Below are 16,087 nucleotides of genomic sequence, written 5' to 3' on the forward strand. Positions count from 1 at the left end.
CAACATGAATAATATGGAAAGAAAAGAAACTAAAACTCGGGTTAAGTGATTTGCCCACACTCTGCTATGCTGTCTCTAATGAGTACAATTAGAAAGCCTGGGTAGGGATTTTATGTTACTAAAAATAACTCTCACAAAATCACATGTTTATACAAAGTTTGAGTAGACAGAGGACACTGAAAATTGGTTTGTTGGGGTATCACTCGGATGATGTTTTTGCTTTTCTCCTTGAACTCTACTTGTGGTAAGGAAATTAGGAGCCCCTGATTGTAGAACTATCCCTCTTTCCAGTGTCTGGACCTGAGTATCCCACATCCTCAATCGGGATTTATGGTCTCTGATCTAGGATTTGCTCTTGGGCCCAGATGTCAACCCCTTCTATTCCATGAATCCCCTACCAGCAGCAAGCACTTTGTGACATGGGCTTGGCAGAGACCTGCCTGGTAGGAGTATTTAGAAATCAATTTTTACCCTTCTGTCTGGTGTAGAATTTTGACAAGGAGGGGAAACCATCATATCAGCTGAATATGGGTGGTAGTGGAAAGAGGCTTGAGGCAGGGAGGCTCAGTGGAAGGCTGCATTAGCTTAGGAAGGAATGTGTGAACTAGGGGAGTGAGGAGGAGACATAAAGTAGAGATTCTAAAGGAAGAAATGGTGACATGTGTAACAACAAATTGCCTAAATGAGGACGAGTGTGAGTGAGGAACTAAAGGATGTTACTGAGGTTGGGAGCCCAGTGGACTGAAAGGATGGTGGTTCCCTCAACAGAATTAGGGATTTTCAGAAGGTGGGTGGGTTTATTGTTGTATTTGGTCATTTTTGCTGTCGTGGCTCATTCTTCATGATCCCATTTGGAGTTTTCTTGGCAAAGATACTAGCGTGATTTGCTGTTTCTTTCTCCAGCTCATTTTACAGATGAGGAAACTGAGGTAAATAGGATGAAGTCACTTGTTCAGGGTCGCACAGCTAGTAAGTGCTTTAAAGTCAAATTTGAACTCGGGTCTTCCTGACTTAAGGGTCAATGCCTTTTTCGCTATGGTGCCACCTACCTGTCCAGGGTGGGTTTGGAGAAGAAGGTAATAAGTTATGTTTTGGTCATGTTGATTTTGAAGTGCCAGGTCCCTTCACCCAGTGATGAGGAGGTGGAATGAGATGATCTTTGAGGATCCTTTCAGTGCTGGTCTATGATCTCAATTGCTTTGTGATTTTGAGACTTAGAGAACAGACTAAACATCTCTTAAAAATTATATAGGCATTCAAAGAAAAGCTAAAAACTAGTACCTGTTCTCAAGGAGCTTATATCCTAACTGGGAAGGTGACATGAGACATCAGTATTTAGAAGACTTTTTAAGAACAAAAATAGGATTTTTTGTCTTATTTCTTTTTAATCTTTATATAATTTTAATTATTTTATTTCCCCCAATTACATGTAAAATAGTTTTTAATATTAGTTGGGGGTTTTTTTTAAGTTTTGAGTTCTCAATCCTATTCTTCCTTTCTCTCTCCCTAATATAATAAGCAATTTGATATAGGTTAGATATGTGCATCTGTATGAGACCATTCTGGAGGGGATAGGACATCATCTCAGAAGGGAAGCTGTGTTTGCCGGGGGCGCTGGCATAGGTCTCCTGGAGAAGGTTTGAAATGAGTCTTCAAGGAAGCCAAGAGGCAAAAGTGAGGGGCGGGTGTAGAGGACTGAAACTCTTGAGTTGATGCACTGAGGTCAGGACAGTGGAGCACTTGAGGCTAACTACCAATTGGACCATACTCTATGGGCATAAGCTTGGAAAATGGCCCTTCCCACTGTCCTGTGCTGGCTCAATGATTGGTATATACGGAGAATTGTAGGAGGGATTAGAGAGTGGAGTAAGACTAGCCAGAGTCACTTTGGCGGTAGACAAGGAAGAAGGAGGTTGTGGAGATCCTGCTTCCTTCCCCTTCACTTCTACCTCTAAAGACCAAGAATAAAGACTAAGGATTTTTGCTTATTCTGATTCTGGCTGATTCTAAAGTATCCTGGATGCTAACAAGGTCGTCATAGGCAGAGTGTTCCAAGGAGTATCTGAGGTGGATTCAAATCCAAATCCTCAAACTCTGGAGCTAAGTTAAGCCTTTGTATGAATTCTCTCTAGGATATTCTGACATTCTGCTTTGTTTGGTTACTTCCTGTGGCAGTCAACTTGCTGCTCCATAATGCGAACCACTCTGTAGAGAAGGTCACTGATTATTAATGTCTCCTGATGGACAGTCAAAATTCCATTGTTTCTGCTTTCCCAGGGCCCAACAGAACAAACCTATTCCCTCTTCCCCATAAAATGCTTGGATCCAAATTCTGCCATTGCCTATTGCTGACTTTGGACAAGCTATTTTAATTGTCTGGATCTCAGTTTCCTCATGTATAAAGAAAGTAAGGCGAAGTAGTTCCCTTCCACATCTATCTCCGAGCCTTTGCTAAGGCAAGCTAACCATAGACAGAACCTTGTTGGAAACTAGCTTGAGCCAGGGCTAGACACCAGACAACTGGTACTGCACAAGGTGTGCCAAACATGGGAGGCAGGGCCAATGCCCGGAAAGCTCAGGCCACCACCTGTCCCCTCTTACCTTGGGGACATCTTGTTCCACTGTCATGTTTATTGTTCCCTTTTCATTCTGGAACCTGTGGTCTTATCAGGACATGCCAGGGAATGGAAGAGACATATTCCCTCTCTCCTCATCCTTTTATATATATATATGTGTGTGTGTGTGTGTGTGTGTGTATACACACACACAGAGAGAATATACATATGCATACATACATGTAGATATGCTTACATGTATGTATATATACTGAATGTGTATACACATTGTATGTATACACACACACACACACACACACACACATACATGCATGCACCTAGATATGTGGTGTTAAATAAATGCTTATCCCTCCTCCTGTCCTCTACAATGGTAAGTATGGAAGACTAGACCTGAAAGGAATTTTTGAATCAATGATGAGTTAGTGAACAAAAAAACTATTAAGTGCTTACTATGTGCTTGGTACTGTCTTAAGCACTGGGGATTCAAAGAAAATTGAGACAAATTTGCTCATAAAAGACATCGAAAGCAGATTGCAATTTTGAATTCAACTCTGTATTTTCAGGAAACATTACAAAAATGAGAGATATACCTAAAAATACAATAAAGGGTAAGAGCAGAATTTATTATGCAAAAGAGCAGGGATAGTCATCATGATCTCAGACAAAGTTAAAGTGAAAATAGATTTAATGAAAAGTGAAAAGCAGAGAAACTCTCCTGTGTCAGCAATATCATTCAATATTGTTTTAAACCATTTAAAATAACTAGACAGTATAAAATAGCTAAGCATATACCTGCCAAAACAGACCCAGAAACTGTATGAACATAAACAAAGAAAACCGAGCTTGTTCCCATGAGTGCCAAGAGTTCGGGTCCTAATGGAGGAAAGCAGTCCAGAGAGAGGAATGGTGGTCAGGGAAAGGTGCTTCGGTTTGGGAAACTACAGGAAGAAGGAGTGAAGTTGTATGTGACCTTGGCAAACACGTTCTTTGGGGAATGGTAGAATGGATTTGGGTATTATTCAGCCAGAGGGAAAGCAGGGAAGCTTGGGGAGGGGGTGGGGGGGAGTGATTGATATGCTAGGAAGAGGCCTAAAGAGCCAACTTGCTGGGGCTGACATTGTGTTAGAGGAAGAATTCTTATGAACTTCCTTTGGAAGTAACCTAGTTTCACTCTTTTGTTATAAAGATGAAGAAATCATGGTCAAGAATGGGGGAATCACTTGGTCAAGAGTTACACAGAAAATTAATTAAAGGTCAGAGAGTAGAAGCAGGTCCCCCAATTTTTTATTGTATAGTAATACACATATCCACTTAATGGAGATGAGTCTGTACTATCTCATCATCTTTCCCTTCGACTCTCCCCCTTTATCTCTATTCTCTCCATCTTTCTGACAGAAAGAGAAACAAAAAAAGTAAGATAGAGAGAGAAGAGCTAGAAAGAAGACAGGTGAAAGACAGAGAGAAGAAAAGATAGAGGGAAGGAAATAAGAAAGAAAAGAAGATAAAGGGGAGAGGGAGAAGGGCAGTGGAGAGGAAAAGAAAGGATATTGGAGGAAAGGAAGTCTTTTGGGGGTATTTCCAGAGAGAGGAAAGAAGAGGAGAGAGGAGAAGAGAAGAAGGGAAGGAAAGGGAAAAAAAAGAGAAAAAGAGAGAGAAAAGAGGAGAAGAAAGGAGGGAAAGGGAAAACAAAGGGAGGGGAGGGGAGAGAGGCTGTGTTCCCTCTGTATCTCTTTCCTCAGTCCCCTCTTCATCTTCCCTCTTTCTAATCTCTCTACCTTCCCTTCCTTGACATTTTTCTTGTTCATGCTTTCCTCTTTCTCACTTTACTCTTCCTTTGTCTCTCCTCACTTTCTCCCCTCTCTGCCCTTCACTATTCCTTCTTCCTTCCTCTCTTTCATTTCCTCTCTCACTTCTTTCTTTTCTATCCCTTTCTCATTCTGTCTTCCTTCCTTCTCTTTCCTCCTTCTCTCTTTTTTCTCCCTCACTTATGAATATGACACTGAATCCCAAGCTAAGATATTAGTTCTATTGCGACCAAGGTCTCAGCAGAACAAGATGCCCACTGGGCAGATTCCCAAGGAGAGATGGGAAGGAACTCTTGCAGGCTGCTGGGTGAATAACAGAACTCCTCCTGCCATGATCTGGAAGAGCCTGGGAGCTGGCTTTCTTTCACCCTAACTGACACACAAGAGTAATTTACTACATTAATATCATGCTAGGAACAAACACCATTTTTCTGCCTCCAAAACTCCTGGAGGGACGGCAGTGGCAAGGAAACAGTGATGTCAAAGCCAGCCCCATTGCTGCAGCCAGCATTACAAACAGCATCAAAGCCCTAGGCAGAGAGGCCGAAAATCTGATCCAAGGCCTTCTGCTTATCGAGCCCGGCCCCATTGTCAGGATTGTTGCACTGGGCCCCTGGCTCAAAGCAATGCCCCTAGTCCCACGGGGCAACTGGGATACTAAATCCTTTCCAGGCAGTATATTTCAGGAAGGACAAGGATAAACTATGGAGGGAAGGACAGCCAGCTTGGCTGGGGGGCACCTCAGGCACGTGGCGCGTGAGATTGGATTGAGGAATGAGACTATAGAGAAGAAAAAATTCAGGGAGAACGTGAGAGCTGTGTCTTCGAGTACTCCCAGGGCTGCCACTTGGAGGAGGGGCGAAGCTTATCCTGTTTGTCCACAGAGGGAAAGGCCAGGAGCAATGGGGGGAGGTCCCCACAAAGAGGGAAATAAAGGTTATCATAGAGATCCTTGGGAAGTAGTGAGCTCCCCATCACCTAAGACACTTCTGGCAAAGGAAAGTGGAATGACCCCTTCTCAGATCCAGATCCAGGCTAAAGAGGATTCTATTTCATGTATGGGTTGGGGTAGATGAGCTTCCTTCCAAATCTGGGATTCTCTGGTCATATTATTCAGTCATTTTCAGTCATGTCTGACTTTGTGAGTCCATTTGGGGTCTTCTTGGTAAAGATTCTGGAGTGGTCCATCATTTCCTTCTCCAGTTCATTTTACAGACGAGGAAACTAAGGCAGACAGGGTGAAGTGACTTACCTAGCTAATACATGTCTGAGGCTGGAATTGAACTCAGGAAGACACAGTCCTCTTATTCTATGACCTGCACTCTATGCACTATGGCGCCCCCTAGATGCAGGAGGTGTTTAATAAATGTCTGTAGCATTGATTGAATATGTAAGAGAAGGATTTTGAACTGGATGTTTTGACTGATGTCTAAGGTGTCCCTGGCTGGTTACTCCTGTAACTTGCCCAAAGTCATCCAGCTTTGAAGGGGCGGAGTTAGGATGCCCAGGCTGGGTAATACAGAGCCCCCTCCCACGTCCCACTTTCCCCTTGCCTTAAAAAACATTATCACCTCTGTCTTCCTCCTCAGGCATGTTAATAACCAGAAATACAAAGCTTTAGCTGTTTTCCCTTTTATGCAGAAAGGAAACCGAGCAAAGCCCATGGGCTCGATGAGAAAGAACTAGCTCCCTGGCATCCAGTTTTATCAGGGCTCAGTCTGTGAGGGGCAGGGGATTCTGTCTTCTTCTCTTTTTTCTCCCAGCCCCACTGCCCCAGAGGGGTTAGTGATGAGATGTCAATCCCGACTCCAGCAGGGCCAGAAGAGAAATAGGCAGGGACGATTGTTTGTCTCCTCCCTGCTTGCCAGACCATGTAACCCTGAGGACAAGCAGTATATCTTGGGCACACAAAGCACAGGGAGGAAATGTCCATTCATGGAGCCGTCTGTGTACGTGACACAGAATCTGAAAATGTCAGAGCTGGGAGGGGCCTTAGAACAGGATGTCAGGGTAGAAGGGGGCTTAGAACAGGGGATGATGTCAGAGCTGACAAAGGCTTTAGAACAGGGGATGTCAGGCTTGGGAGGGTTCTTAAAAAAAGGAATGTCAGAGCTGGGAGGGGCTTTAGAAGAGGGGATGTCAGAACTGGGAAGGGGCTTAGTACAGGGAATATCAGTGGAGGGCCTTAAAACAGGGGATATCAGAGCTGGGAGGAGGCTTAGGAATTAGGAACAAGGAATATCAGAGTTGGGAGGGGCTTTAGAAGACGGGATGTCAGAACTGGAAGGGGATTTAGAACAGGGAATAGCAAGGCTGGAGGAGTCTTAGAACAAAAGATATCAGAACAATGAGGAACATTATAAGTAACTTACTCATTTTGCAGATTAGAAAACTGAGACCCAAAGGTAAAGTGACAGCATGTCTGGCCCCTCCCCCTGTGTCAGGCTACTTCCCTGACCTTTACTGATAGAATCCACCATAGAAGCAAACTAGGTGGAGATGATGTCTTCCCCTCATGCCCCCAAGCTAAGCCAGACCATTTCATGCCTCCATCGTGAGCCCAGGCTGGAGTTCAGTGGGTCCGGAAGACACTGGTGACTTCCATGTTGGCATCCTTAAGGGATCCAGCTTAAGAACGGTGATAGATCAAAGTTCATGAACCACGAGGCCACCTATGGCAGTGTGGAAACTACCTCAGTCCTGGAGCCAGAGGGAGGCAAAGGTGCAAGTCTTTGCTATGTCCTCACCAATGTACATGTACAATGACCATGTACATGTCATGAAACCTCAATCATAAAACTCAAAAACCACATTTGCCATTATCCACCTCGAACGGGATACCCCACTTCCCATCTCCATACCTTTGACCCTGTCACCCCCATGTCTGGAATGCCTTCCCTGCTCCCCTCCACCTCTTAGCATCCCTCCTTTCCTTCAAGACTGAGCTCCAGAATCATCTCTTACCTGAAACCTTTCCAAATCTTTCCAAGCTGCTAGTCAATGTTTCTGCTCTCAAAAAAATAAAATAAAAATGATCTTGTATTTTGTATTTACTTTTTACATATGGAAACATATGCGGCAACAAAATGTTAGTTCCTTAAGGGCAGAGACTTTCACTTTTGTCATTGTATGCTTGAAGCCCAGTATGATGCCTAGTACTTTTTTGTTGTTCACTCAGTGTCCAAGTCTTTGTAACCCCACATATCACAGCACACTAGGTCCTTCTATCCTCCACTATCTGCCAGGGATGTAGCAGGAGTTTTATTAACATTTGTTTCATTTGTAAAAAATACTTAGAAACAGTTATCTATAAAATAAGTATACAAAGATACAATCAAAATCGTTCTTCTCCTCAGGGAAGTTACATTCTACTGCAGAAAACAACCTGCAAATTATTTGTTATATAGATGAGAATTTGAGGAGGCAAGAAAGCATTTCAACAACTGAGGGGATCTGGTTTCCTCTAGAAGGTAGAATATGAGCTCAGTCCTGAAAGAAGGTTAACAGCACAGGAGAGGAGAAGGAGCTTGCCAGAAAAAAGAGTACAGCTTGAACAAAGACAGAAAAGTGGAGGATGGAATATTTATTCCTATTATTATTATTATTATTTTGCTGAGGCAAATGGGGTTAAGTGACTTGTCCAGAGTCACACAGCTAGGAAGTGTTGAGTGTTTGAGGTCATATTTGAACTCAGGTCCTCCTAAGTTCAGGGATAGTGCTCTATCCACTGCACCTTCTAACTGCCTCAATGGAATATTTTTTAGAGCACATCCAGTAGGCCAGGCTGTCTGAGAAGGAGAATAATATGAGACAAGAATGGAAAAGAATGAAATCAGGGATTTACATTTTATCCCAGGGAGCCATTGAAGATTGTTAAACTGGAGAGTCATATGGGCAGACTTGCCTTTTAGGAGGATGGGATAAAGAGTAGGAAAGCACTTTATAACTTTGATGTTGAGAAGAGATTCCCCTCCTTCATAAGAATGTAAGACAGTTGAGGATACTCTTGGAATCCATTAAAGGAGACTTCCCTCTTCGATAATACCCTAAAAGCAATCTCATTTTTATAGTCTCCCTCAAAAATCTTCCTATCAGATTTTCTCCCCTGAACCAAACCTCATCTTCTGACACGCAAGCTTCTCAAGCCCCCTATGGATGATGGAGTCTTTTCTAGATCCCCTATTAATGATTCTCTTTGTCTTTTTCTGGGGAACAGGTTTCAGGGGTGAGAGGGACCACTGGCGGAGTGGGAGAACTATTTGCATCAAAACGCACGAGAGTGGCCAGAAGGAGATTGAAGCCTTCGATGCGGCCATCTTGCTCATCAGAAATCCCTACAAGGCTCTCATGGCGGAGTTCAACCGCAAGTACGGGGGCCATATTGGTTTCGCCTCACAGGCCCATTGGAAAGGCAAAGGTAAGGACCCCAATCTTATCAGGATCAGACCATCCCCCCTCCTACAGGTCTAAAAGTAGCTCAGTAGGCATCTGGGGGCGGGAGCTCTGGGGCTAGTCAGTGGTCCTTGCAATACCCCTGGAGTTTGCAGAGTAATAGAGAATGGGGTAGGGTGTCCTTTCTATGAAAAACTCGCCAATAATAGCCTTTTGGATGTATCCCGTCTTTTCAAGGCAATCTCATTTTTACGGCCTCCCTCGAAAATCTTCCTATCAGATTTTCTCCCCTGAGCCAAATCGCAGCTTCCGACACTCGAACTCCTCGAGCCCCCGTGGGTGATGGAGCCTTTCGCAGACCCTCCCCCCAGCGGCTCCCAGCTGCTCCGAAGTCACCCCCTTCTCGGCGGGGCTGCTCCAAAGCATATTGTGGGCTGCTGTTAATTATAGCAATTTACAAATTGCTCCCATGAAATTGACGCCATTTGAAAGAGTTAAAAATCTCTAGCTTCATTGAACATCTGCTCCCTCCATTCCTTGTGTCTTTAAAGGGACGGTTTGCTGAATCCTATAACCCCAGACGGCTCCCTGCCCGATTCTCACCCCAGCAGGGAAGGGGAGCACAAAGAGAGGGAAGATGGCGATCGGGTTCACTTCTTCTCCCAAGCGGAGGGGGGGAGAGAGGGAAGCTTTTGAATTTTAGTGATTGAAGCCAGAACAAGAGCCTGATAATGAAGCCTTAAGAAGTCCTCCCAGAGAGCACAGAACATATATAGTTAGAACTGGGAGAGACCTGAAAATAATTACAATATTCAAGCTGGGACAGAATCAAAGAAAGGAGAATGTCAGGGCTGGAGGGGCCTTAGAACAGGGGGTGGCAGGGCTCAGAGGGAACTTATAATGGGAACACCAGAGCTGGAAAGGGTTTTAGAACAGGGAATGTCAGGAGTAGGAGGAACCCTGAACCTTAGAACAGGGAATGTCAGGGCTGGGAGAAACCTTAGAACAGGGAATGTCAGGGCTGGGAGGGGCCTTAGAACAGGGGCTGTCAGAACTCAGAGGGAACTTATAACTGGAACACCAGAGCTGGAAAGGATCTTAGAACAAGGAATGTCACAGGTGTGAGGGGTCTTAGAACAAAAAATGTCAAAACTGAGAGGGAACTTAGAACAGGGAATGTCAAAGCTAGTAGTGATCTTAGAACAGACAATGTCAAAACTGAAGAGGAAATTAGAACACAGAATATCAGAGATGAGTAGAAGCCTTAAAACAAGAAATTTCAGAAGTAGAAGGGGTCTTAGAACATTAAGATGTTACGACTGGAAGGGACTGTAGATCATAATGTTTTTAGCTGGGGCAACAACCACCATAGTACACCATACTTAGTTCACAGAGTGATGAAACCTGGAAATTTTGAGCTAGAAGACACATAAGATATAGAATGGAAGAACCAACTGATGCCTCAGAGAGCAGACAGACCATGGAAATGGACAACCTTAGGGTTGTCCCAGTCACCTTTTTGTTTTGTTCCATACTTAAGTTTTTGTAATCGGAATTTGCTGTTAAACTAACATCTCTAAGCACCCCCTCCATTTGGGGAGCTCGTTCCCAAAAAGGACCAAGCCAGGCTTCCTCCCAAACCCTGATACAACTATTGACTGTCCAAGGATGCCTTGTGCCACAAGAAAAGCTCTAAACTTTCCTGAACCAAGTTGGGCCCAGTTTTCCTCCCAGCCCATCTTGGGTTGGACCATTGGCTGGGTCTAACTTCTAGCTGCTCATCTGCCAGGGATCTAAGAGTTAATAACAGAGCTGCCCTTCAGCCCAGGGCTCTACCCAGTACCATTGGACTGGGGTATGTTCATCAATGCCCCCTTCCTCTCCATTGTTCCTTCTTCTCTTTGAAGCCTTTACCAATAGAGGCCAGAAGGACATTTCTATTCTCATCTCCACCTACAGAACCTACTTCAAAGTTACAAACACTCTAGACCAAGAAAATTTATTTGGGGAACCCAATCTTTAGCTTTCTTAGGTCACCTGACCCATCTGGAAGCTCATGATCTCCCCCTACCCCAGGTCATTGCCAATGTTTCCTCCCTCACCACTCTTGGGCCAAAGTCTCAATTCCCCAAATACCTCCAGACTTTGGGGCTGCAGAAGATGGGAGGAAAAAACTTGACCCAGAAAGTCTGGATTCTGACATTTGCTGTTTGTTGCTAATCCTTTCATCCCCCTAAAATGAAGATGTTGGAATAGATGAAATCCATCAATTGATCACAAGCATTTATTGAGGGCCTACTATGTGCCAGGAAGTCAGTGGCACAAGGGGTGCGAAGACAAAAGCAGTCCTTGCTGTCAGGGACTTATGGTCTCTCAGAGGAAACATCATGAAATATATGATATATATATATATTATATATTTATATATATTATATATATATATCTGAAATCTATACAAAATAGAAACACTAACAAATGTTTAAGGGTTGATCCATTAGAGCCAGTAGGGTTGGGAAAGGTCTCATTTAGGAGATGACAGTTGGCTTTAGCTTTGAAGGAAACCAAGAGTTTTAAGGAGCAGAGAATATGACTCTATACAACTGCCCGGAGGTGGGAGATGACCTCTAAGGTTCCTCCTGTCTGCAGCATTTTAGGGATTTGAATGACTCAGAGATTGTGGAAGAGAAGGAACCTTTCATTCCCAAGCTCACAATTCACTGAACTCTCTACTAGCTTTCAATCCTAGGACTAAATGATATTGAAGGTCATTCAAAGCTGACTTCTTATGGCTATGTCCTCACTCCATTTTTCTCTCCTGTTCTCCTCCCCTACACAGAGGTTCAAGTTGTGATTGTTTTTAACCTTCTCCCAAAAGAGTAGGAGAAAGGGTCTGGCAAGGAAAGCGTTTTAGGTCTGGCATTCAAGGACCTAGTCTCCAATTCCTTTTCTCCTGATCGAATTACATCTTCTAGATCTGTGTTCTCCCCTATTAATTGAAGGGATGATGCTAGGTGACCTGTAGGTAGATTCAGAATTACAAAGGCCCAGAGAGTTCACCAAATCCAACACTCCTTATTTAACAGATGAAGAAACTGAGCCAGAGAGGGATTGTGGATTTAGAATCACAAAGGACTGTATAGGTCATCTGCTTTCCTCATTTGATAGAAAAGGAAGCAGAAGCCAGAGAGAGCGATTGGATTTAAAACTACAACAGTCCAATCTTCCTATTTTACAGATTAAAAAAACTGAGGCTAGAGGGTTATGACAGAGCTACAAAGGGGCCCCAGTGGCCATCTATTCTAACCCCCTTCATTTTATACATGAAGAAACTGAGATCCAGAGGTGGAAAATACAAATTCTGGCCCAAAATGATACAAGTAGATGTGTAATTTGAACCTCAAATTCAGAGCCCACACTCTTTCTATTGTCCCTGACTTGTCTAAGACCACATGTACAATAAGCAGCAGGATTGAGTTTTGAACTCGGGCCTCCAGACTCCTCCGCCAGCTCTCTCCATAGCCATCTCTCCCTTCCATTCAACGGTCCTTTGGGTTCCTTGCTTCCACAGTTCAGCCCTTCCTGAGTTTCACCAAGAAGGAGAAGGACTAATCTGGGACGGTCCGATGGTGCTGGGCTTGGCGCAGGCTGGTGCATACAGCTGTTGGAGACGCAGCTCTGCCTCTCGCCGCCACTCAGCACCCCCAGTTCCAGCTGTGCATCTCCCCAGTCCAGGCTGAAGGCCCCTGTAAAATCTGGATTTTGTTCCATGACATTAATTTTATGATCTCCTTGGAGCAGATCCAAAGCAAAGTTTTATGTGATATGATTACACAAGGTGAATTGTCCTGGATCTGTGTAATGAAACAGATACTGTGTTTAATGATTCTTTGGGGAATTAAGTGCAGTTGGGCTATTAATCAGGCATGGGTTCCTGCAGGAGAATGAGCCAGAGCAGCAGAGACCCAGAGCTTGCGTGTCTCAGGAGCCATAGGCACGTGCCCGTATTCCAGCGCTGGGCAGAACTGGTGCCCGATAGCAATGTTTATTGCAGAGCACGTGTGCTAAGACACGTTACCGAGAAAACGGGAAGAACCGCAAGGGCCTCTCCTCTCTCCCCCTAACATGATCCAGCCCAAAGCACTTGCAGTTAAAATGGTTCAGGAACTCGAAGGGGTGAGGTCCCCAAGAAAGGTCATAGCATAGCACAATACAGCGGGGAGGGCTCTTAGTGGCTACCAAGTCCAAACCCCAGCCCCTCATTTTCAGATGAGAAAACAGAAGTGACTTGCCTAGAGTCACACAGTATAATAAGTAACTGAGTCTAGATTCAAATTTCTGGACTCCAAAGCTTAGAGTCTTATCCAGTGTTCTACCCTGCTGCCTCTGGGAAAGAGAGCCACATCAGTAGTCAAAAGATCTGGATTTGAATTCTGGCTCTACCACCTTCAAGTTCAAGTTAACATACTTTAATTAAGTACATACTACATGCAGAGTGGAGGCAGCTAGGTGGCTCAGTGAATAATGCCTTTGCCTTGGAGTCAGGGGGACGTGAGTTAAAAACTATATGACCCTGAATAGGTCACCTAACCCTGCTTGCTTTAGTTTCCTTAGCCACAAAATAAGCTAGAGAAGGAAGTGGCAAACCATTCCAGTATTTCCTTTATTATTATTATTATTATTATTATTATTATTATTATTAAAGCTTTTTATTTTCAAAACATATGGACAGATGATTTTCCAACATTGACCCTTGCATAGCCTTATGTTCCAAATTTTCCCCTCCTTCCCATCATCCCCTCCCCAGATGGCAAGCAATCCAATATATGTTATATATCTTAAAATATATGTTAAATCCAATATATATAAACATATTCATACAATTCTCTTGCTGCACAAGAAAGATCAGATCAAAAAGAAAAGAAAATGAATTAAAAAACAAAATGCAAACGAACAACAAAAAGAGTGAGAATGCTATGTTGTGAACCACACTCAGTCCCTATAATCCTCTCTTTGGGTATAGATGGCTCTCTTCATCACATATTGCACTCCAGTATTTCTGTCAAGAAAACCCCAAATGAGGTCATAAAGAGCCAGCCATGATTGAAAGGACTGACTAACGATAATAATTTATGTATAACTACAAATCTAGCCTTCTCTCTCCAACACCATCAGTAAAGAAGGTCAGAAAAAAAAGAGCCTCCGAGGTGGAGATTGGAACTCTGGAATGTGACATTGAACAAATTTCTGCAGTTCTCTAAATCTCTGCTTTTCCATCTGTAAAATGGGTGTCCCAAAAGATTTAAGTGATTAAAAAACCCATAACAACAACTTAAAATTTAAAATTGCCCTAAAACTGTTGGAACACCTGCCTTGTGAACCTTCCCGTGGAATCTGTGAGGCTTCACAGAAATCAGGAGCAAGAAAGTACTTAGAAAATTTTTAAAGCTATGTAAGTGCTAGATCTTTTTTAATCATTCAGATACATCTGGTCTTAACCCATTATAACAGTGTGGGCCCAATTAGGCAGATAGATTATAATAATCTGTTTCTGTGCTTTAAAAAAATGTTCTTGTTTTGAGAATAAATCCTCCCCAAGCAGCCAGAGGATCATGGAGGTGGGCTAGAATGAGAAGAAAGGCATTGAAGGGGGAAGAAGTAAGCTCTTTACCAAAATATGTTTTGTCTGCCATTTAGCATCTGTGCTTGGGGGCTCAGAATTTCAACTAATGTTCCCATTTATGGTCTCCTGCAAGACCTCTAAGAGTTCCACATCATGGATTGTTCAAGCTAGGAGGAGACATCTAGTCAAGCCCCCTCCCCAAAAGGGACTTGACCAAGGTCGCAAACCAAATCTGGAACCTGAACCCAGATATTCTCTTTTCCCCCTCATCATAAAATCCACAAGTAGGAGTATTTTCTTATACCCTTTTCCCCCTAAACTGGTTAGTCAAATCATAGATTTCGAGATCATTGAATTCAACCCTTTCATTTTACAGAAAAGGAAACCGAGGCACAGGAAGATTGATTTGACACCCAAAACCACATGCCCTTGGAGGCAGGATTTGAATCCAGGTCTTCTGACTCCAAATCCGGTACTCTATTACTCAATACATCTTCTGAGGGCTCACTCCCTCTCATTTTTCTCTTTCACAGAGTGGCCGGAGTTTGTGAAGAATTACGCACCGTGGTGGGCCACTCACACATTGGACTGGCTGAAGTATGGCAAGAAGGTCTTGGTGGTGCACTTTGAGGACCTCAAGCAGGACCTGTTCACCCAACTGGAGAGGATGGTCAGCCTCCTAGACGTGGATGTCGTCGAGGACAGGCTCCTATGTGTGGAGGGCCAGAAGGATGGAAACTTTAAGCGCTCAGGATTGAGAAAGCTGGAGTATGACCCTTACACCCCCGAAATGCAGAACACCATCAACTCTTACATCAAGATGGTGGACAGAGCCCTCAAGCTGAGGAACCTCACGGGAGTCCCGGATGACTACTACCCGAGATGATGTGGGGAGACAGGAGAGCAAGGGAGGGAAGGAGGAGGGCCAGGGTTCCCAGCTCCATCCCCTCGGAGCTAGCCAGACGGGTGGGCTCAATTCCAGTCTTGGCTTTTTGGATGACCCATTTTGGAAGCTCCCTGCATGGAAATGAAATCATCCGTAAGAGGTTGTTTAGCCATTTCTACCAATCCAATAGGTTGTTCAGACACAAACACACACACACACACATTTTTATCTTTTTTTCTTCTCTTCCTCCTCTTCATCCTTTTTCCTGTTCTTCCTCTTTTTCTCTCTATCTCTTCTTTCTGTCTCTATTTGTCTGTCACTCTATTCTCTCACCTTTCTTCTCTCTCTCTCTCTATCTCTCTCTCTCTCTCTCTCTCTCTCTCTGCCTCTCACTTTTTCTGTCTCTCTGTGTGTCTCTGTATGTGTCTTTTCTTGTTTCTCTCTGTGTCTGTCTCTTCTTGTCTCTCTCTGTCTTTCTGTTTCTATGTGTCTGTATCTGTCTGTCTGTCTGTCTGTCTCTCTCCTTTTTTTTTCCTTTTTCACCCCCCTTCCCCTTCATGACCACTGGAAGAACAAACAATTCACATCCTTCTTTATTGAACATTTCCTTGCTCTTTGTGATTGTTTTCAACCCCTGACTGCTACGGTTTCTACCTTGGAGTGAAAAGCTCTTTATTCTCTTAGGGACTGAGACAGGAAAAGAAGTGGTTATCTAGCCACTGAAGTGGAGGGAAAGGGATGGTGGTGATAAACAGACCCTTCCCCATCACTCCCCAGCTTGTTCACCTGGTGCTCTTCCCTTATGCCC

At 43.8% G+C, this 16,087-nt stretch overlaps 1 protein-coding gene across 2 annotated transcripts in view; it reads left to right on the forward strand.

Annotated features, from left to right (window-relative positions):
* Nucleotides 1-15,624, forward strand: part of WSCD2 (WSC domain containing 2) — a 148,520-nt gene extending 132,896 nt beyond the window's left edge. For both annotated transcript variants that reach the window (XM_051972961.1, XM_051972962.1), the window contains 2 exons: nt 8,598-8,798; nt 14,927-15,624. In XM_051972961.1, coding sequence (XP_051828921.1) covers nt 8,598-8,798; nt 14,927-15,279 — 554 coding nt within the window. In that variant the 3' untranslated portion in view covers nt 15,280-15,624. The remainder of the gene's footprint in view (nt 1-8,597; nt 8,799-14,926) is intronic.
* Nucleotides 15,625-16,087: the final 463 nt, after the last annotated feature.

This window comes from Antechinus flavipes, chromosome 1 (genome assembly GCF_016432865.1).
Source record: "Antechinus flavipes isolate AdamAnt ecotype Samford, QLD, Australia chromosome 1, AdamAnt_v2, whole genome shotgun sequence".
In the NCBI taxonomy this organism is placed as follows: domain Eukaryota; kingdom Metazoa; phylum Chordata; class Mammalia; order Dasyuromorphia; family Dasyuridae; genus Antechinus; species Antechinus flavipes.